The 24182-nt window shown below is 44.0% G+C and overlaps 1 protein-coding gene across 1 annotated transcript in view; it reads left to right on the forward strand.

Moving 5' to 3' along the window:
• LOC124545719 (cardioactive peptide) overlaps positions 1 to 24182 on the forward strand; it is a 343254-nt gene that overhangs the window by 310576 nt on the left and 8496 nt on the right. The window contains exons 2-4 of the mRNA XM_047124664.1: positions 4860 to 4968; positions 15470 to 15542; positions 17475 to 17638. Of these exons, the coding sequence (XP_046980620.1) occupies positions 4873 to 4968; positions 15470 to 15542; positions 17475 to 17638 (333 nt within the window). The 5' untranslated portion in view covers positions 4860 to 4872. The remainder of the gene's footprint in view (positions 1 to 4859; positions 4969 to 15469; positions 15543 to 17474; positions 17639 to 24182) is intronic.

The following is a 24182-nucleotide window of genomic DNA, read 5'->3' on the forward strand; positions in this document are numbered from 1 at the left end:
TCGTGGCTCCTCGGTAGCTAAGTAGTGCAGTTACAACGGATCTTCTCGAAATAATGCTATAGCCGTGTCCACGTGGTATGGATCTCAGTTCTTCTTCAAAATGGTTCAAATGGCTCTGAGAACTATGGGACTTAACATCTGAGGTCATCAGTCCCCTAGAACTTAGAACTACTTAAACCTAACTAACCTAAGGACATCACACACATCCATTCCCGAGGCAGGATTCGAACCTGCGACCGTAGCGGTCGCGTGGTTCCAGACTGTAGCGCCTAGAACCGCTCGGCCACCACGGCCGGCGGTTCTTCTTCCATCTGGGCAAATTGCACCTAATGGATACCAACTATATTAAATGAATTTCGTTCTAAAGGCTTTAGTAAATAGGCTGTCAAGCACCAAACAACTCTAAAATTTATTTGTCCACGGGAATTACGCCCATACTGAGATATTTGAGAATAAATTCTGCTTAACATCTGATTTGAGGCAAATTCTACAACTGCACAAGTTCATTTGTTCCAGTACAATTGTTGTGTAACTAAATGAAACGCTGCATGTTTTTGTGCCATACACGTTTCGCTACCTTTCAATTGCGAAGCCTGCTCAATGGCCTTTAATACATATTTGTTATATGCATATAATAAATGTACTGCGCGTTGTGTTGTATCACTCCGCAGAGAGCGATGTTCCTTACGTTTATTCTCCACTGCAGATTGAAAATCTCATTCTGGTAAAAATATATTCCTCTCTTATTATTTCGTTACTTATTATTTTAAATGTTAATTATGCTTACCAGGGTATTATTAGTTAAGGTCTTTAAAACCAAAGAATTTGGCAGTATCATCATCTAAAACACAAAAATACAGAGTGTTCCAGGAGGAACGGTCCATATTCAGGGATATGACAGGAACGATCATTCGAAACAAAAAAAACTCCTTATGGACGTATGGCCTATTCCGAATGGTTTCCGAGACAGAACACATTCAATGCACTTATTATTATTATTGAGTTAGTGGCGCTCACGTATGTGTCTTACCCACGCAGCTGATGAAGCCACGTTTAAAAGGAATGGAATCAACAACACACGTAACAATCATTGATAGCTGCTGGAAAATCGACATGCTAGAGTGAAAACCTATTTTCACCATCGTTTTTCGTTCCCTGTTGGTGCAGCACGATAGGTAACATGTTGACAGATCCAGTCGTTTTAGAAGAACGAGTAACGAGACAGAGTTACCTGCATTTTTAGGAAAATTCGTTTATGAAACACATTGAGGACCGTCCTTTGGCCATCCAGACTGCAATGTTCTTCCAGTTTGACGGAGCCGCCCCCCCTCCCCCACATTTTACCAGACGTGTGAAGGAACATGTCAGCCGAACTTATCCTAATGGTTGGATTGGTCGTGGTAGTGCAGTTAACTGGTCAAAGAGGTAGCAAGACATACACCATTAGGTTTTAGTTCATGGGGTTGGATGAAGTCTGAAGTGAACAAACGAAAGGTGAATACGCGAGATGAACTGCTTGGTCGCATCATGGACGCCGTTGTCTTCATTATCGAAAGTGCAGAAGCACTCAGACAAGTAACAGTGCACAAATACACTACTGGACATTAAAATTGCTACACCACGGAGGTGACGTGCTACAGACGCGAAATTTAACCGACAGGAAGAAGATGCTGTCATATGCAAATGATTAGCTTTTCAGATCATTCAGACAAGGTTGGCGCCGGTGGCGACACCTACAACGTGCAGACATGATGAAAGTTTCCAACCGATTTCTCATACACCAACAGCAGTTGACCGGCGTTGCCTGGTGAATCGTTGTTATGATGCCTTGTGTAAGGAGGAGACATGCGTACCATCACGTTTCCGACTTTGATAAAAGTCGGTTTGTAGCCTATCGCGATTGCGGTTTATCGTATCGCGATATTGTTGCTCGCGTTGGTGGAGATCCGATGACTGCTAGCAGAATATGGAATCGGTGGCTTCAGGAGGGTCATATGAATCGCCGTGCTGGATCCCAACGGCTTCGTATCACTAGCAGTCGAGATGACAGGCATCTTATCCACATGGCTGTAACGGAGCGTGCAGCCACGTCTCGGTCCCTGAGTCAACAGATGGGGACGTTTGCAAGACAACAACCATCTGCACGATCAGTTTAACGACGTTTGCAGCTGCATGGACTATCAGCTCGGAGACCATGGCTGCGGTTACCATTGACGCTGCATCACAGACAAGAGCGCCTGCGATGGTGTACTCAACGACGAACCTGAGTGCACGAATGGCAAAACGTCATTTTTTCGGGTGAATCGAGGTTCTGTTTACAGCATCATGATGGTCGCATCCGTGTTTGGCGACATCGCGGTGAAGGCACAGTGGAAGCGTGTATTCGTCATCGCCATACTGGCGTATCACCCGGCGTGATAGTATGGGGTGTCATTGGTTACACGCCTCGGTCACCTCTCGTTCGCATTGACGGCACTTTGAACAGTGGACGTTACATTTCATATGTGTTACGACCCGCGGATCTACCCTTCATTCGATCCCTGCGAAACCCTACATTTCAGCAGGATAATGCACGACCGCATGTTGCAGGTCCTGTACAGGCCTTTTTGGATACAGAAAATGTTCGACTGTTGCCCTGGCCAGCACATTCTCCAGATCTCTCAAAATTGAAAACGTCTGGTCAATGGTGGCCGAGCAACTTGCTCGTCACAATCCGCCAGTCACTATTCTTGATGAACTGTGGTATCGTGTTGAAGCTGCATGGGCAGCTGTACCTGTACACGCCATCCAAGCTCTGTTTGTCTCAATGCCCAGGCGTATCAAGGCCGTTATTACGGCCAGACGGGGTTGTCCTGGGTACTGATTTCTCAGGATCTATGCATCGAAATTGAGTGAAAAAGTAATCACATGCCAGTTCTATTACAATATATTTGTCCAATGAATAGCCTTTATCATCTGCATTTCTTCTTGGTGTAGCAATTTTAATGGCCAATGGTGTACACTAAAGATGAGTGGGGGATATTCGAACGTTTATTGTGAACTGTACAACAGTTGTAATGTGACGCGAACAATAACTCTTAAAGGCAAATATGTTAAAATACGTGTTTTTCTATTGATATCTTGTAAAACGTAAGTTATAATGGTTACTAACTTTTGTACATATGTAAAGCTGACAATGTAGTGAGTAATACAGAAATTAAATAATAATTCATATTAAATGTGTTCTATCTCGGAAGCCATTCGGAATAGGGCATATGTCGATATGAAGTGTTTTTGCTTCTGATGATCGCTCCTTCCATATCCCTGAAATTGACCATTCCTCCTGGGACGTCCTGTATACTGTACAATCATGACTGCAGTAAGTAGAAATATCTTTGTTTTGAAAGTATAAAAGGACCAATGTTGTTAAACTGTAATTATTCCTTACATACTTTTTGCTTTATGACACATCTGATGAAGGCGATTCCAAAATGCGTTATGGACATGGAGAATAAATGAAAATATAGACTGAAAAAAATAAAAACTGGGACACGAAAACAGAGTGGTTACCAAACACTGACAAACGTCAGCCCGCAATGCCGCAATTATCGTTCTCGTCAAGTGAAATCTTCCCTTCCCCTCTAAGGCTAACATACGCAGCTGTCTTTTACTTACACTGACTGGTCATTTTCGACGAAGAATTTACCTATTGCCGGTAACTGTTCCACATACGAACTTTTGTCACTGGGTATTACTACTATCACTTCACACTTCTTATTTACCAGCAGTAACTCATCTTCTTTCATATTAACAGAATCTTCCGTCGGTTCTTGGTAGAACAACATTATAATAATAAATGATAAGGACCAGTTTGCTTTTGTTCTACAATATAACTTTTATTGATCACAGTCTAGATCTCATCCTAAATGACCAGACACAACTCAACACTTCCCCTCTCCTAAACTTCATATAATCATCTTTGTTGTTCATTACTTCCCACACTCTCTCTTCCTACATATTCCCATTTTCCTGTATTCATTAAGTTGTTTTATTTGTTGCAGTTGTCTTTGTATTCCACATGGGCTGTAGTTTCAATAGTTAAGGGTTTCCTTTTAACTTGTACTTGTATTACTGTCCATGTTTAACTCCCCTTGTAGTTGTCTCATCAAATACTGTTCATATTTTACTTTGCTCATTTATTTAATGAAAACTGGTATACAGCCACTGCTTTGATTATAATGTTAATGTTAAAATGCAGTACCACCACACTCTCAAACTGTAAGTTCCCTCAAACACCTCCATTTTCCCTTCATTTGTTAATTTCTGTTTATCTTATGGATATTGCTTAAGTTCCTTATGTATTCTGTATTTACATTGACAACTGTCTCTTCTTTTTTAATTGGTTGTGTACCACACTCCATGTTTCATACCTCTTGATGTAGCCTTGTCTAGTACTAATTTTGTCTTATTTTATTAGTTTTGTTTATTAATAGAAACTGTTATGTAGGCATGCTATTCCTATTTTGTGCTAAAGGTTTTCCTGTCAACTCCATTGTTATTTATGTACTGTTCAGTTTTTACTATTTCATTGCAAAGATGTTACTTACTAGATGTGTTACTTCTCTTCCAATGTTGTCTGCCAACATTTAACTTCTTTGGTGATAATACTCAGTAAATGTCTGAAGATGGCCTTGTAAGCCGAAAACCGGTTAGCAATAAAAGTAATACTGTCGAACAAAAGCAAACTGGTGCTTTTCATTTATTATCATCTTCTTTCATTCTGTTTTAGTGATTCGTAATGTAAGAGAGGAAAATAGTGAGAGGGCTCAGTCTGTGCGCTGTTGCTCGTCTAACCAGAGTGGTGGGTGGTGTGCTTGCAGGAAGTAACCCGGAATGTCACGAGCCCTGCTGCTGCTGTGTCCCGCCCTCCTGGTCCTGCTGGCGTGTCTCCAGCGGGCCGCCGCAGACGACGTCATCATGGAGAAGAGGGTAAGTCGCTGTATGCTGTGACGACACAACAAAAATCTCATGTTAATTATGAACGTTAAGAGATCACCGAAAACACTATAATCCTCTCAGCTCAAAGGAATGGACACTTAGGAAAACAGAAGCTTGGTTAAGAATAAACAAAACAAGGAAGAAATTCAGTCCTTGGGGCAGCTGGCTCGCGGTGTCCATCGTACTGTTGACTGACTCTGCTAGCAACAACAACTTAAAAAGGGCTGGTTGCTGAGTAACTATGTAAAGGAAACTTTACGTATAGGATACATCACATTCTTTAACATTTCTCATAAGTATCACAGTAGCAGTCAGGATTCTACAAGATATTTGCATCTCAAAGGGACATCTGAATAGTACTTAACATCTTTAAAGAAACGTAAGAAGCAGTCATGGTACACTGTGGTTGAATCGCAAGGAAAACTAGCAAGACAGGACGAAAAATGTCAATTGGAATGAGTTCTGCGAAAAACTACGGGACGTGACTACAACAATTGCTTTGACCACGTTGTACTATTGCAACGTACGGGGGGTTTATTGTAAAATTAGCGATGTATTGAAAAATATCTATTGGTAGTCTTAGTCGACCTTGAGTTGCTATCTGACTAAAGTTGGCACTGTTTAAACGCGCGGTTATGCCCCCAGTATCATTTGCATCGAAATTATCATTACACTCTAATTATTAAACAAAAATATGGTGCTTGCTAGCTACGAAATCAATAATGCGGTGATTATCATATGATACCAAATTAAGATTTATTCAGAAAACAGGATGAGCAATGTTTCTAGCCTAACATGACAATACAATACACTCGCTAACCTAACTAGCCTATGCATTCTCTACTTAAGTCAACACTGAACCCGCAAGTGACTCTATTGCAGTTCTGCCTGAACGGACACAGACTCAGAGAGCGCCAGTCAAAGAGCTAGCGGAATATGAACTCATTTAGAATTACAGTGCCCTACTTTGGCTGATGATTGCTAATATCACCGTAATTCTCCGTGATGATTACGACGGTCGGTACAGCCAACGTCGTGATGCCGTCTTTCCCGTGAGCGAGCTTGACTTTGATCTCCAACGTGGACGTGGTTTACGCCCGTAAACTCCTGTACGTTAAAGTGTTCAATTGCGGAGTCCGTCACTAGTCAATACTCAAGCTACTTGCACATATGCCAAGAGTAGTCGGTCGACTCAAGTGCGCGGCAGCAAAGGTACACTTCAGATTGCTTATGAACACCACAAATTAGTACTAATCTGTTTCTCTCCTCAGAGGAACAGATAATGCTACGTGTGTGGAGTCGGATGCTCTAAACTATTCAGACTTGGAGAGTAACCATTGGACTCAATGCCGGTAACTTCTCCAACCTACTTCTCTCCACGCTCTCCAAGCAGAGCAGCCAGACACCGCGACTGCTCTCTTCCACAGCCGACCCCACAGTCCCCCATCAGAGTTTTTGTAAACTTGGCCGTTCTTCGCCGCATGGATCCGTGCGCGTTGGTAGCCAATCACGACACAGACTTCCATGTATCCGTGCACGTTTGTAGCCAACCACGACACGGAATTATAACGCGGTTACTGTTGCCGCCAAACTTTAACACGTATCTCTACGCGCTCTGCGCCAATCCCGCCACAGTCTTCCGCAAATTTTCCACTGTGGCGCGAAATTGTCTTTCTCTCTCTCGCATATAGCTTCTCCTCGCTTCTTGTTGTGATGGCCCAGCCTCTCCGAACGTCTTTGGTGGTCTGAAGTGCCAGCCGACAAAGGGGTCCGGCCGCGGCCATCCCGTTAGTTTGACATGACAAACACCTTCCTTAGGGGTTCCGGCCGTGGTCCAGCCTCTGAGCCCATCTCGTTAGTCTGACATGACACACACAACCTCCTTTTCTGTGTCCATTCTCTCCTACCGGTGGGCCAATTATCAATTATTATTCTGTGTATCAGTACTGATTTAGCATCATGTAAGGTGCAAAATCTGCTACCTTAAACTATACAGATGTTAGTTAAGCATACATGAACTGAAATTACATCTGCTCGACAATGGATAAGCAGTCACAATTCTGTCGTCCACTCGTGACTTAAACAGAAGTGGATAGTTGAATTAACGGAACAAAAGCCGCGCTTCCATGAGTTCCGTGAAGCTTGACAAGCTCGGCTCAAACCTAGCATCCTTTTAACGACGCTATGCTTATCAAATCGTAGATAATTCAATATTCCGAGATGTCCGGTCGTTGGACATGAATCCCATCAAATATTTATAGGACATAACCGAGAGCTTAGTTCGTGCACAAAATCTTACACCGACAACGCTTCCGCATATATCGACGCCTATAGAGACAGAATGGCTCAATATTTCTGCGAGGGACTTCAACTATTTATCAAGTCCATACTACGTCGAGATGATGCACTACGCCGGACAAAAGGAGGTCCGACACGATATTTTCAGGTATCCCGTGACTTTTGTCACCTCATTCTAAAACTGAAAAGCCATTGCCTCATAACCACAGAAGGAGTATTCATAAGGTACTACTGCCTGATCTCTTGCAATTGTTTACGTCTTTTACATAGACCGTTCTCATCCTTACTCTATCACGGTTGTGTAAGTAGCATAATATGAAACCAGTCCGTCAGTTAATTTGGAGATTCTGACAGACTAGTTTCAAACTGGCCAATCCCATTCTTAGTTACGCTGAAATTATTAAGGGGACACACAGCGGTTTCCATGTCTCATGGGCTCTCCCTCTACAGTCCGCAGCTCGTGGTTTAGTAGTTAGCCTTGCTGCCTTTGGATCACGGGGCCCCGGGTTCGATCCCCGGCCGGGTGGTGGATTTTCTCTGCCCGTAAACTGGGTGTTTGTGTTATCCTCATCTTCAGAGACGTGGCGAGAGTGGAAATGGAAAGATTTGGAATTTGTACGGGCGATAATGACCACGATTATGGCGCCCCACAAACCAACATCATAATCATCTCCCTGTACACACTACAGGCTATGCAAGATAGCCACCAGAAGAAAAACATCAGAAACAGAGTTGCAAAGGCTTAGACAAATTTCTTCAAGAAGAACGTTCCACTGGTACTAAATGTAGACAGAGAGTTAGATGTTTCTGGAAAGGTACCTAAGTACACTAGGCAAAAAACTAGTCTTCGCTGGAGACTGATACCGCCGGCCTTGGCTGATACCGCCGGCCTTGGTCATGGCCTCAATTCAGAGAGGAACAGAGTCCACAGGTATCTTGAAGTATGCAATCCCAACTGAAACCACTCACTGATGATCAGATGCAGCACAGCTACCACATTGCGAGGATGTTGACAGCTACGTCGCAACCACTGTTCCAAATAGTCCCCAACATTTTCTGTGGGATTAAGATCGGGTAACTTAGCGGGAAAGCCAGGATTTGATAGGATGTCTGAGTGTCCCTTAAACCAGGAATGTTTGCATGGAGCTCTGTGAACACGGCTGTTTTAATCTTCGAAGATAGGAATGTCCTTAGCATACATATCATGACAAGCAGAGAAAAGGACAACACTAGGTTATCGAGAACGTTGAAGTATACATTCTACTGCATGTGATTCTTGAAATGGATGGATCATTGGGGCATTCAGTTTACCGTTAGTCCACATATACAGACCCGTATTTGCAGCCGTCTAACTGCCATCAGCCATCACAAACTATGAGCGTTATTCGCACGATGATGCACCGGACACATTTTGTGTCTGATGGAGACACCCTTGCAAAGAAGCTGAAGCAGCTACAATCTGAGTTCATAGATAGTGGATATTCTCCGCATTATATCAACACAGCTTTAAGGGAGAAGAAACATGATCACCCACAAGATCAAGAGGAGATGTTGCGATTTAAGTCTAGAGCATACCTACCGTACGTCGACAATGTTTCGTCGAAATTAGACAGAGTCGTAAGGGAACATTATGTTAAAGTTATCTTCCGCCCACCTACAAAGACTTGTGCTCTTCTCGGATAGGAAAAGGATGATCTGGGATTGCGGAAGGCTGGCATCTACAGAATGTCTTCAGTGTGGCAGTGCCTACATTGGTCAGACAACGCGCACAGTGAGTGAAAGATGCTTTGGACATAATCGTCACGCTCGCCTTCCGCACCTCAGTAAGTCACCCATAGCCGAGAATTATATCCCCATGGGACATTATTCCGCAACGGAAAACTTAAACACGACGAGATCCTTCTTGGATTTATTATTAAAAAATCGGTTAGAATATGTTTGGTGGAAGATCTCATTCATCGTGATGGCAGCTTTCAACTGGATTAAGGCGTGGGACCCGGCGATTTCTATCATTTCTCCAGGAAGAAAGCATTGTACAATGTCCATCGACGGTTAATTTTATTAATTTTGATGCCTGTATTTTAACTCCACGAGTGCGCACTCCGACAGAGAGAGTGCTTGTAGTACCAAAATCACGCATGCGTCTGCGCTTCGTAGATGGAGCAATATTGGAAGAGGGCGCGAAACTCGACAGAGGTCACTCATGTAGCGGCTGCCTTTGCGCATTTTTGGTGTACAGTTAGCGATGTAAACCGGCAATCTCCAACACAACACACTTACGTGAAGATGACTGAATGGTTGTCAGCCGAATTGAAATGAAATGATCATGTGGCATAGATAGCCGAGAGTCCCCACCTGGGGAAGTTCAGCCGCCGAGATGCAAGTCCTTTCAGTCCACGCCGCAATGGGCGACGCGTGTCGATGATTATGAACTGATACTGAGGACAACACAACCCACAGACAACTCAGGTAACGAGGCGGACGTAGACCGAAATATCGCGGCAAAAAGTCGACGTAATGCGGCTGCAATCTCGAAACTTCAAGGAATACCCTGGCTCATATTTACGGTAACCTGAATGAGTGGTAACTAGTTATGTTGCGTACATTCTCCCCAAACAACATAAAACAGCCAGCTACATCTACTTCTACACCTACACAGATACTCCGCAAGCTCGTGACGTAGGGTACCTTCTACCAGTTCTAGTCATTTCCTTTCCTCTACCACTCGCAATTAGAGCGAGGGAAAAACGACTATCTATATGCTTCCGTAGTATGAGCACTAATTTCTCGTATCTTATCTTCGTGGTCCTTACGCGTAATGTATGTTGGAGAGACTAGAATCTTTTGGCAGTCAGCTTCGAGTGCCGGTTCTCTAAATTTTCTCGATAGTGTCCCTCGATAACAATGTCACCTTCCCTCCGAGGATTCCCATTCCCGAAGCATCTCCGTAATATTTGCATGTTGTTCGAACCTACTGGTAACAAACCTAGCGGCCCACCTCTGAACTGCGTCGATGTCTTTCTCTAATCTGTCCCAGTACGGATCCCAAACATCGAGTATTACTCAAGAATAGGTCGCACAAGCGTCCCATATGCGATCTCCTTTACAGATGAGCCACACTTTCCTAAAACTCTTCCAATAAACTAAAGTCGATCATTCGCCTTCCGTACCACAGTCCTGACACGCTCGTTCCACTTCATATCGCTTTGCAACGTTACGCCCATTTATTTGTGTGAAGCACTACTAATGGTGTATCCGAACCTTACGGGCTTGTTTCTCCTACTCATCCGCATTAACTTACATTTTTCTACATTTGGAGCTAGCTGCCATTCATCACACCAAGTAGAAATTTTGTATGAGTCATCCAGTATCCTCCTACAGTCACTCAACTTCGACACATCACCGCACGCAGATTGCTGCTCACCCTGTCCTCCACATCATTTATGTATCACACTTCCCTGTCGCACTCCTGACGATACCCCTGATGAACAATCGCCATAGCTGTAAACCTATTACATATGTAAGTCTGCAGGCTTTCGTGGTCGTTGTCACTGAAGTTAAAATCTTCTGGGTTATTAGGCCGCGTCATGTTTCTTCTAAAATGATCGACGTTTCGACCCCTCTGCTGGGATATTCGTCGGGCTCTTCTGGTGTCCACTACTGTTAGCAGACACCAGAAGATGTATTGTACTGTTGTAGTATCAGCTATACAGTCTGAGTATATGATAGCTTAATGGTTTCGTCACCAAGACTTAGCAATACTGCGTAATGGCAGGCAATAAATGAACAATATACATACATTAAACGAAATGGAAAGTCTTGTACGATTAATAGCTTGACCGAATGCTTCCAAACTGATACTGCAGTATTTCCATGTCTGTCGAATATGTTGAACAATGTTCATCCATAAGCGAGCTTATTTTCAATACTTTCAGTACAGAAAAGAGTCAGTCCTACAGACGAAGAGTGATATGAGCACGTGACAGCTATTTAGAGTGCCCAACGTTGTTGGGACTTTTCAGATGGATATCGCAAAATAGCACATCCAGGGGACGTCCCCGTGTAAGTTACCACCATGTTTCAGAGCGTCGTACCGACTGATTACCCAGACTTGGCTGCAGTGAAATAGAGAGGAACGAATGGTGACGATAAGAACACAGGGCTACCGTGGGGCACGAAGGAAGAGTGCATCACGAGAAGACCGTGGGACTGTTCGACTGGTTCTGGCGAATAGACGAATGATATGCTGAAATCTGTGTGAGGTGACAGGCAGAGCGCCATCACGACACGCCAGGAACACGATACTAGAGACTGGGTCGAGATCTCCAGTTACTATGCGTCGTTTATCGCTGACACCATACCGTAGTGAACAGAGATTTGCGTGGTGTAGACCCACAGTTAACTGGGACATTGAGTGGCACTTTGTGATGTTCAGCAGTGAGTCTCGCTCCTATTTTTGGAGGTCAAATTGGCACTGTGCTAGTAGACGACTTGGTGAAAGGTCACAAAAGAAGCGATTCGCCGGCCGGTGTCGCCGAGCGGTTCTAGGCGCTTCAGTCTGGAACCGCGCGACCACTACGGTCGCAGGTTCGAATCCTTCCTCGGGCCTGGATGTGTGTGATGTCCATAGGTTAGTTAGGTTTAAGTAGTTCTAAGTTCTAGGGGACTGATGACCTCAGATGTTAAGTCCCATAGTGTTCAGAGCCAAAGAAGCGATTCTCGAGGCACATGTCTCTGCAGCTTCAGGAATCACGATGTGGGAAGCTATTGGATGTGAGAACACGTCTGATTTGGTAACTGTCGAAGGGAGGCTGTATGTTCGCCGTTATGTGGTAAAGAAGATAAACCCAGTTGTTATACACTTCAAGACCAGGTTACCGAAAGGCTTATTGTAATAAGTTAATGCTAGACTCTACGACGCAGTTCACACCAAAAACAGCTTGAAGAATTCACTGATCGTCATTGGCCTGTCCATTCTCCTCATTTATCACCACAGAACACATATTGCATATGATGGGAAGACGTATACGATCATACTAGCCTCCGGCCAGAAATCTTCGCCGAATGTTACTACAAGTGTTTTAGGCATAGCAATAGATTTCCTAAGATGGCATTAGGAGGTTGTTTGCTTGCGTGCCACCAACAGCTATAAGGGTGTTTCAGTGACTGTGGGTGTGAAACCTCATTCTGATACCGATGATGGTCACCAGTTCCTAATGGAATGAAAGTTTAATCGTTAAAGCGCGGAAGGGATGTAACAAATATGTCTCAAAAGGCCGCGCACTGAATCGCGGTTTGGCGAGATGTTGGTGTTCGGTTCCTCTTATAGGTAGGAATATGGGGTAAAAAGTTTGTACACTAGTCGGAACCAGCGGCCATGTGTGTAGCCATTAGAACATTTGTCTTACTGTAGCTATGTTATAGTATAATAATCAAGGTTTAAACGACGGACCGGAGCTGGTGCCCAGGCAAATTGTGTGAATCGATTAATTCTTCTCGCAAAAGATTTTAATTGGGCTAAAAATTATACCGAGTTAATGGCACCATTTGTATGTGCACCGTTCGTATTTCATGTGAAAAAAAAGTCACTCTCAATCTGGTTTTATGTACAAAAGCAGCGTTAAATAACTTCGGACTGGAGCGAGACTGATGGTCCAAATTTGGTCCACCGGTTTATTGGACCTTGGACTAAAACACGTTTTAACCGTCTGAAAAACTCTTGATGCGTTTGGATGCAAAAAATGTTTGTTTCTGTGAGGTTTTTGAAGTGCGCCACTTCTGTACTTTAAACCTGTACGAATCGGTTCAAACTTTGCACGAAGGTAGATAAATGGATGAAGTCAAAACTATTTTTTTTATCTAATAATCTTTATTCGTTGTGGAGATACGATAGTTTAAAGTCAACTGAAAAGTAGCACTTAAATTTCATTCTTACGTGAATGCGCGGAAACGGTTTAAACCGAATGAAATAAATAAAAAATGCATTCTTACGATAAAACGGAAAACTCGCTTTCAGAAATTTAGCTTTATTCTGATTTTACTTGCAAAAAACAAATTTTCTCCGAGATTTTTCAAGCGCGTCACTTCTATATTTCAAAGTTCTGCAAATCGTATCAAATTTTATAAGAAGGTAGGCAAATACATGTAAGGAATGGGCGTCTTGTATTGTGAGAGATTTATCCGTTTCCACGACACAAACATGCTCCGAAAGACAATAAAAATACCTATTCCAGACCAGTCGTCGCCCGAGTCAACAGAATTCTACATAGGTTACCAAGCTATGGCGATCAAATGTCAAAATTATGGTAGAGTAAAAGTTGGGAGCCAGAATAAAAAGTGTTATTGCCGTAGCACAAACAGCGAATATGTCCTGGGCAGAGTTAGGGATGTAAAAGAATGGAACTAGTTTTTCGATTTATCTGGCAACTTCAAAGACATTAAAATCAAAACATCTTGACATGTTCACGGTTCTTCACGAATTAACCCTATTGCCTCGGCACTATGAGCTCTCTTAAACCCATCTCTGTTACACATATGGTGGAGGGTGTAAGAGGAAATAGACACAAATTTGTGTTTCTAGAGATTGGGATACATCTACAACAGGAAGTACCCGAGAGTGGGGGTGCACCTGTAATAGGAAATATCGCAGAGTGGGGATGGATGCATCCTGAACTTTAATGACATGTTCTGACAAATGACATGTTGGATGACATGACGGCAGGTGTCGTGTTATACGACATGATATCAAATGGCTCTGAGCACGATGGGACTTAACATCGGAGGTCATCAGTCCCCTAGAACTTAGAACTACTTAAACCTAATTAACCTAAGGACATCACACACTTCCATGCCCGAGGCAGGATTCGAACCTGCGACCGTAGCGGTCACGCGGTTCCAAACTGTAGCGCTTAGAACCGCACGGCCACACCGGCCGGCTACATGATATCAGGTATCATATTATTTTACTTGACATCATGCAGTGTAGTGTGTCTCATGGATCCTAGCAAGTAGAAAAGCGCGAATATGTCGAAATGTTTTGATTCAAATGTCTTTGAAGCTACCAGGTTACAAGAGCTTCTATGCATTGAGACACGCATTCAAGAATTATTAAATTCGTCGGGAGCAGTTACTCGCTCCTCGCCGGAAACGGCTGCTGGCACTGGTAAGACCTGCAGTGTCACGTGCTGTGACGTACCCGCCACGGCCTGTCTTTCCCGTGGGCCTTCATGGGGGCGTTGCGACGACAGCGAGTGACGCAGAGAGGGAAATGACGGTACTAGCAGGGGTGGACGGTGCGTCAGCGGGTGAGTGGCTGCTCATCGGTCAGACAGCGGGAGAGCGAGCCTTAATGGTGGCGGTGCGGCGGCGAGCAGGTGAGCTGGAGAGCGGGCGAGCAGGTGCTGCGTCACGCACCCTGGCCGCAGCGTGGCACCGCGCAGGCCTAACGCAGTTTGCATGCGGCCGCCACAACCGCACTGGGCACAAAGCCACTGCCACACACCTCACACCGCCTCCCTTACCAATTACACATTCTCATTTCGGCAAAGAGGGCGTACACCTCCGCCGATAGTATCCTGAAATTGGGAAACGTCCACTTACTTTCAAGGCAATTTGAAAATATTCCTTGTAATCTACGGTCCTTCATGTAAATTTTTAATGGGAAATTGTGAATAAAATCCATATTGATTATACAGGGTGAAAAGTATTTAAACCGACAAACTCTGGGAGGTCGTAGGGGACATCAAAACAAATATTTTTCCCTAATGTCATTTTTTCCTATGGGGAGTATTTAAACCGGTAGAGGAAGATTTCTCTGGCGGCAAATTAATTAAACCAACAAATACTTTTCCATTTTTATGACCAAGAGACAACACATTAACACAACCCAATTTCAATTACAGTAGATTTTCAATAATGCCTCCATTGACACGTAAACAAAGGTTACGCCGTCGGATCATGTTCTGTCTGACACGGGCAAAAACTCCCGGAGTATCCTGAATTGTTCCTGCTGCTGCTACCATGCGGGTAACCAGATCCTCCTCTGATGTAACAGGAGTTGCGTAAACAAGGTTGCGCATCTCTTCCTACACCAAAAAGTCGAGAGGGGTCATTTAGATATTTTTCGCCCTGTATTACTTGCCCACAGAACTGATATTTCTTCAGTGACATTAACATCGTCGTTTTATCGTTGCAGGATATGGACTCGCCGTTCCTCAATCGACTGTTTGAAGCAAAAATGAAGAGACCCTTCTGCAACGCCTTCACTGGTCAGTACAAAACTCCCTAAAACCAACATAGTACTTCTTCAATCAATGAAGCAGAAACAATGTTATTTTGTCCCTCTGGTAGTTTATATCTTGCTCACTTTTCATAATATGATTAGTGTATTGACGCGCACAGCAAAGTGAAGAGCAGGTTTGTGCCATTTCTCGCGTATTTACGTGTCGCCAATCTCACTACCTGCGACTAGAATGTAGTGCAATACAGCTCAAACGAAAAACTTTGTCACATCCGTTACTTACAAGGGAACCTCCCCATCGCACACCCCTCAGATTTAGTTATAAGTTGGCATAGAAGATAGGTCTTGAAAAACTGAACACAGATCAATGAAGAAAACAGGAAGAAGTTGTGTGGAACTATGAACAAAATAAGCAAAATATACAAGCTGAATAGTCCATGCGCAAGATAGGCAACATCAAGGCTCATATGAGCTCAGGAGCGCCGTGGTCCCGTGGCTAGCGTGAGCAACTGCGGAACCAGAGGTCCTTGGCTGAAGTCTTCCCTCGAGCGAAAAGTTTACCTTCTTCATTTTCGCAAAGTTATGATCTGTCCGTTCGTTCACTGACGTCTCTGTTCACTGTAATAAGTTTAGTGTCCGTGTTTTGCGACCGCACCGCAAAACCGTGCGATTAGTAGACGAAAGGACGTGCCTCTCCAATGGGAACCGAAAACATTTGATCGAAAGGTCATAGGTCAACCGATTCCTCCACAGGAAAACACGTCTGATATATTCTATACGACACTGGTGACGGCATGTGCGTCACATGACAGGAATATGTTGCCGACCCACCTAACTTGTACACTTGGCGAATGGGTTAAAAGATTCTTCTACCTTGCCCGATTTAGGTTTTCTTGTGGATGTGATAATTACTCCCAAAAAAGTGATGAAAACATAAGAGTTCGTCACATAAACTGCAACAAATGAATGCAACAATTTCACAGTCGCACAGTTTTCCCTGTGCTCTGTCAAAACATATGTTTTTAACGTTTCCAAATTTTTCCGTGTGTAGACCGTCAAATCCTGCATATGTCCAAGCAAATCTGAACATGTCCTGGAATTTTGGAGAGCAAAGTTGATTACGTGTGAGTGCGCGATCTTTGATAATTGTCTGAAAATAAAAAATTAAAATTTTCACTCGAGGGAATACTTGAACCAAGGACCTCTCGTTCTGCAGCTGCAGGGAAGACTTGAACCAAGGACCTCTCGTTCTGCAGCTGCTCACGCTAACCACGGGACCACGGCGCTCCTGAGCTCACAGTCTCGTTGATGTTACCTACCTTGCGCATGGACTACTCAGTTTGTATATTTTGCTTATTTTTGTCATAGTTCCACACAACTTCTTCCTGTTTCCTCGATTGATCTGTATTCAGTTTTTCAAGGCCTATCCAGGGGGTGCGATGGGGAGATTCCCTTGTTAGTCACGTGGGCAGTTAATGTGATAATTCTCAAACTCCTCCGACACTCCAACAAGCTCAGTTTGCATTTTTTAAATTGGTCATATTTGCTGCTACGGATGAATTTACTAGATCGAACAGTGCCGTCACATAGCCTGTTCTACGCGAATAACACCAAGGGACCGCCAAGCTTGAAGTCCCCATTCGACGGACGGACCACCATCAGCAGTATCGCATGCCCTCATTTCATCAGACAATGCGGAGAGGTTTGGTATTTAAACCGGGACGTTTGCGCAAAGTCTAGAGATCAAGAAGTTTACGCCACCAAATCTCCTCCTCTTGCTGGCCAAATACTGGCAGAGAAAATCTTTTCTACCACCAGAATTCGAACCGGCTTACCCCCGTGTTCTTTTAAGGGGAAGACTAGTATTCTGTCCGATGAACTTGCTCTTCAACACGCACTCCCGCGTCTTCTGCGTGTGGTGAGGAAGTGTCGGCTGATGGCAGTGTCTTCGGTGTTGCAGGGTGCGGCAAGAAGCGGTCGGACGAGAGCGTGGGCACGCTGCTGGAGATGAACTCTGAGCCGGCCGTGGCGGACCTCAGCCGGCAGATCCTGTCCGAGGCCAAGCTGTGGGAGGCCATCCAGGAGGCGCGCGCAGAGCTGGTCGCCCGCCGCCGCCAGCACGAGGTGCGTACCACCTCCACTAATTTAGACTGAAGCGCCGAAAAACTGGTATAGGCATGTATATTCAAATACGGAGATATGTAAACAGAATACGGCGCTGCAGTAGGTAAAGCCTGTGTAAAACAACAAGTGTCTGGCGCCGTAGTTAGATCGGGTACTGCACTAAAATGGCAGGTTCTCAAGATTTAAGTGAATTTGAAGGTGGTGCTAAGTCGGCTCACGACGATGGGACACAGATTTTCCCAGTTAGCGCGGAAGTGGAGATTTTCCCATACGACCATTTCACGAGTGTACCGTAAATATCAGGAATCCGGTGAAACATTAAATCTCCGACATCGCTGCGGCCGGAAAAAGATCCTGCAAGAACGGGACTAACGTCGACTGAAGAGAATCGTTCAACGTGACAGAAGTTCAAACCTTCCGCAAACTGCTGCAGATTTCAATGCTGGGCCATCAAAAAGTGTCAGCGTGCGAACCATTCAACGAAACATCATCGATACGGGCCTTTGGAGCCGAAGGTCCACTCGTGTACCCTTGATGACTGCTCGACTCAAAGCTTTACGCCTCCCCTGGGTCCGTCACCACCGAAGTTGGACTGTTGAGTCTGGTTTCAGATTGTATCGAGCGGACGGACGTGTACGGTTATGGAGATAACCTCGAGACTCCATGGACCCTGCATGTCAGCAAGGTACTATTCAAGCTGGTGGAGGCTCTGTGATGGTGTGGGGCATGCGCAGTTGGAGTGATATGGGACCCCTGATGGGTCTAGATACGACTCTGACAGGTGATACGTACGTAAGCATCCTGTCTCATCACCTGCATCCATGCATGTCCATTGCCCATTCCGACGGAAGTGGGCAATTCTAGAAGGACAATGCGACATCGCACACATCCAGAATCTTTATCGCAGAAATAATTCTGATGAGTGCTTATGCGAAGTAATGGTGTGCTAGTGTCATGCAGATTTTTCATGCGAACTGGAGAGGAGGGAGTGAAGCTAGATTTTTGTAAAGACAGGTTGGCAAAAAACTAAAATTGGACCGAAAATTGTTTCCGCGGTTCGGCTCAACGTAGCCGAGACAGCAAAGATATCATAAGGAAATTATCCGAAAGGAGTTCGATCAGCTGGAAATATAGCCTGAGAGAGAGACAGACCCCAGAAAGACCCGATGAAAAAGCAACACCCGGCAGGTACCAGAACATTGTCAAAAAGAAGCGGTATGTTAGCCGTACCATTTTTCTGTTGCCTCCAAACTAAAACGTGCGTGTTCATCTCGGTGGTCATTTCTGAATTATAAGTTAACGGAATGTTTGGATCCTCTGATTTTGATTTATTCAGAGACCTCGATGGCTTCTTAGATCGCGGGCTGCGACGTACTCATCAGAGTCTTCAACAGTACGTAGAGTAGCCGTTGCATAAAAATACGACTGGTGTTAGGTACGGAATTTCCAGATCAATCTTTTTTATTTATACGTCCTGCAGCTTAGTTTCAAGCGGATGGGCTGGTCCTCATAAATGCTGTCTCACACATATTCGGAAGAATTAATTCAAGGTGGAGTCAAAGAATACAGTGTCCTCTTTGTTCCACTCAAAGACGGTTCAATATTTCCACACGATATCTTGTATTTTTAACGTTTCTTGCAACGTCAACTTTTCTAACGAGTCGTTAATACTGCGAAAAATCTAAAAACATTCCCTTAACTGCCATCTACACGAGTTTTCCTTCCATTCTTCTGAATGGTGAATTTACACCACCAAAATGCAAGTGCACAGAATACCCACTACTGTTTATAGACACTGTGTAGCGTTTAGCGTTGGAGGTTACCTCTACCTTGCCGAAACGTTAATGAGACGACGCAGCTCCTCTTTTAACCAAATATTCTCACAATACATTACTGTGAAATCTTGAAATCTTTTCCGGGAGCCCGCATCTCGTGGTCGTGCGGTAGCGTTCTCGCTTCCCACGCCCGGGTTCCCGGGTTTGATTCCCGGCGGGGTCAGGGATTTTCTCTGCCTCGTGATGGTTGGGTGTTGTGTGCTGTCCTTCGGTTAGTTAGGTTTAAGTAGTTCTAAGTTCTAGGCGACTGATGACCACAGATGTTAAGTCCCATAGTGCTCAGAGCCATTTTGAACCTTTTCCGGGAATCCGCAGTAGTAGTAAGAACGCATCCAACAAATTCATACCAAAGGTTAGATTTAATGGAACTGATATTTATCAACTAATCTAGTCACTCAGGAAATAATTACACCGAAGAAAAAAAGAAAAAATCAGTCACATTTTATTTAATTCGAAGGTTTTACATTAAACTAAAGAGTCGCTAGACATACTCCGTGAAGAGAACAAGAAGACACAGGAAATAACAAAGGCGAAGTATTTCTGTAGGTTTTCTGGTAAACTGTCTGCGGTCCCAAACATGTATTATAACTCTGACAAGTCACTGATTCCAGCAACATCACTTTCATTCTTTGACGCCTAGATCGGAGAAAACAGAAAAAATTCAACGCCCATATCACATTGCCAAAATTTGCAGTGAAAAGTGCGTGCAACAAAATATCAATCTGTTCACTTTTTATTTATGTCTACATCCTCAATCTGCCAGCCACCTTACGGTTTGTGGTGAAAGCTACGTCCTGAAACATTGTTTATTCAATATAAATACAGAAAACGAACATTGCAGCATCCAGCATGTGCTATACAACTGTTGGATGTTACAAGTAATAGTTTGTAACACGTAACTCACTTTTATAGAATATGAATGTATTATATACAGTAGTAACGAAACTTTGCAGCATACAGCATGCGCTGTGCAGCTGTTGCTTGTTACTACGGTATATATACATGTATATTCTATTAAAGTGAGTAATATGTTACCATCCGTTCATCACAATGGAAGCAGATAGATGGTTACTAACAACAAAGCTGCCCGTACTGTCGCAAGCCAGCACCCAGCATTACGCTTTGCAATAGCTATGTAATCGGACCTGGAAAGGTTCCAAAATCGATTCATGGAATAAACAACTATTTACTCAAATCGTTCAAATGGCTCTAAGCACTATGGGACTTAACATATGAGGTCATCAGTCCCTTAGACGTCGAACTACTTAAACGTAACTAAACTAAGGGCATCACACACATCCATGCCCAAGGCAGGATTCGAACCTGCGACCGTAGCAGCAGCGCGATTCCGGACTGAAGCGCCTAGAACCGCTCGGCCACAGCGGCCGGCCAAGTATTTCTAAAAAGTGACTGGTTGCAGTTTTCTGTATTTATATTGATCATATATCCCTTTCTGCCGGCCGAAGTGGCCGTGCGGTTAAAGGCGCTGCAGTCTGGAACCGCAAGACTGCTATGGTCGCAGGTTCGATTCCTGCCTCGGGCATGGATGTTTGTGATGTCATTAGGTTAGTTAGGTTTAACTAGTTCTAAGTTCTAGGGGACTAATGACCTCAGAAGTTGAGTCCCATAGTGCTCAGAGCCATTTGAACCATTTTTTATGCCTTTCTGGCTGTATAGTCTGTGTACAACCCACTACGTTCATTTGGTGAGATACACGTTGGAGGAAATAAGATGTAGCTTGTCTCTTCTGGGTTATACCCGTTCTCAGAATGTTAAGAATAAGTCTCTCTCTGACGCACGTCGTCTCTCTGATAGAGACATCCGCGACGCTTTCTCGGTGGCTCACGATACTATTCTTTCAGTCTTCTCAGTATTCCTCGGGATAAAGCATCCAAACTGACGAAAATTATTTGAGAATAGGTACAAAGAGGATTTTATCATCTATCTCTACGGGGATAATTAACGTTCGCTTAGAATCCTCCAACTGATCCCATTGCGATATATGCCTCTCTTACAACTAGATTTACGTATTCATCCCACCTTAAATCACTTCAAGTACGTACTCGTCGATTTTTACCATTACCAAAATTTCCACTGACTGATCGTCAACGGCGTAATCAGACAATTACCATGCGGATCGTAATGTCTTCAGTTTCGTGTATAGCATAACCAGATTCAATCATAAAGAGTGTCCTTCATCTTCTGAACACATGACACGAAAAGAACGATCACATAATCGATTCATCGCTCTGTGATACGCGACCAGCGATATTTAATTAAGCCGGAACCCTGAAGAAAAACGACCAGCTGAACGTTAAATCACGAGCCTGCTTTACCCACGTGCAGTAGCTCTCAGCGACAGCTGGATATTCCGGCAAGCGATTTGCGTCCCACGCAAATGAATTGTGATTTATGCTATGAGACCGAGACAATTCTGAACGCATACATTCAGAAAGCTCGCATCCCGTGCGAAGCGTTTGTGCAGCCGTAAAGCAATCGACGCAAGCGGACCATAAATCGCAGCCGTCAAGGGTTTAACAGACATATATACGGTACGAGTGTTGCGTAAACGTAAACTGGCTGACATTTCCTTCCGCAAAGCTGTGGCGGACGCCAGAAAGCAACCAGCAGGCAGCAGCAAACGCTGTGGGGCACGTGCTCTGACACAGAGCTACACACAAAACCCCCTTTCTTGTCCTATAGGGTCAAAGTGTCTTCCACAGCTAGACAGGTAATAAATTTACAAAATAATGCCGAGAAGGTCGAATTAGGACATGTTCGAGTAATCATTCACAGGTTCATGTGAAGTGTGCGAAAATAACCCTAAGACGACAGACTGCGGGTAATAGAAAGCCGGATGTATGGCTATACACAGCCAGTCGTTAAATGCTGATCTTGACACCTTTCTTGTATATCAAGCCGCCTGCTTTAACAGTACTTGCATCTTGGGCCGTTCGAAGTCTATAAAGCGTGGAAGTAATGTAGTGGTAGTATAGATTAAGTCCAATATAAAATTCCATAAAACATGCGTCCAGTTTTTATTAATTACAGACACACAGCTGTTAGAAAGTAATCCAAACAAATACTCATAGAAGGTGTTAAGAAATGGCAAATATTTAAGTTAAAAGTTGATTTTTTTTAATTCTACCGCCTATTTTAAAAAAAAATTGGTTCAAATGGCTCTGAGCACTATGGGATTTAACTTCTGAGGTCATCAGTCCCCTAGAACTTAGAACTACTTCCACCTAACTAACCTAAAGACATCACACACACCCATGCCCGAGGCAGGATTCGAACCTGCGACCGTAGCGGTCGCGCAGTTCCAGACTGTAGCGCCTAGAACCGCTCGGCCACCCCGGCCGGCTCCGCCTATTTCAATGCACTTTCAAATTCTCTTGACAACACCACGTCTATTTCCTCCGAGATCGTCTCAGCGTTCTTTCATGAAGGCATCACCATTCATAATTCGAACGATCAATTTGTTTGCTGTGTTTACCTTTTCTTTTTAGGTTTTGCCTTTCAATCATCCCCAAGCACAAAAATCTGAAGGTGCACTGTCCGCGTAGAAGAATGTTTAAGATTAGGTGGGTAGATCACGTAACTAATGAGGAGGTATTGAATAGGATTGGGGAGAAGTTTGTGGCACAACTTGACTAGAAGAAGGGATCGGTTGGTAGAACATGTCCTGAGGCATTAAGGGACCACAAATTTAGCATTGGAGGGCAGCGTGGAGGGTAAAAATCGTAGAGGGAGACCAAGAGATGAATACACTAAGCAGATTCAGAAGGATGTAGGTTGCAGTACGTACTGGGAGATGAAAGAGCTTGCACAGGATAGATTAGCATGGAGAGCTGCATGAAACCAGTCTCAGGACTGAAGACCACAACAACAACAACTGTCCGCGTTACCCAGATGGGCAACAAACGCGATCGCGTCTGCTGATCCTGCTAGTGGGGAATGTTAGGTTCGGATGGTGTGACACCAGACAACTGGAATTTGCAGGGGCCCCGTTGTGTTGGAGCCATGTGCCCATCCGTGTATCCTTCCAATAACGATAAAGCTAGTTTTTAAGAAAGGCTAGATAACGAGGCCCTGTAACACGATGTTATAGCAGAACGGGTCCAATCGACTGATAGTCTATCATACCATAGCACACATTTGCAGAGAAGGATGAAAAAGAGTCTTCACAAAGGTATGTGGGTTTTCATCGGACTACTTATGCGAGATACGAAGGTTACTGACACCGTCGCGAGTGAAAGTAGATTCGTCAGCACACTCGATTAATGAGATTAGTCGGTGATTTGCATTTCGCCAACAACAAAATTCCAATCGTTCACCTTCAACACCTTCTCAGAGTTGTTGAATCCGTTGTTACTGATAAGGACAGACTGTCTACGTGTAATGTAACTGCAGGCACCATCCTCACGCAGTTCTGTGAAAATGTGAATGAGCGCTCTGATCTGATACTCTGCAATAAGGAAACAATTTGCCGTATTCTCTACAAGCAGCAGCACGAGCGTTTTCTTTAGACAACTCCTTCATAGATACCATATTGACATACGCAGAATTTCTAAATACATGAGGTATGCGCAAACGATACAGTACAACTGGCCAGTTAATCACCATCACAATCACAGTTGAAAAATTCATCTATGTAAACTTAAGCACAACTCCGAAACAAAAATTTCAGTCGATAAATAAACGTAGAG

This window comes from Schistocerca americana, chromosome 1 (genome assembly GCF_021461395.2).
Source record: "Schistocerca americana isolate TAMUIC-IGC-003095 chromosome 1, iqSchAmer2.1, whole genome shotgun sequence".
In the NCBI taxonomy this organism is placed as follows: domain Eukaryota; kingdom Metazoa; phylum Arthropoda; class Insecta; order Orthoptera; family Acrididae; genus Schistocerca; species Schistocerca americana.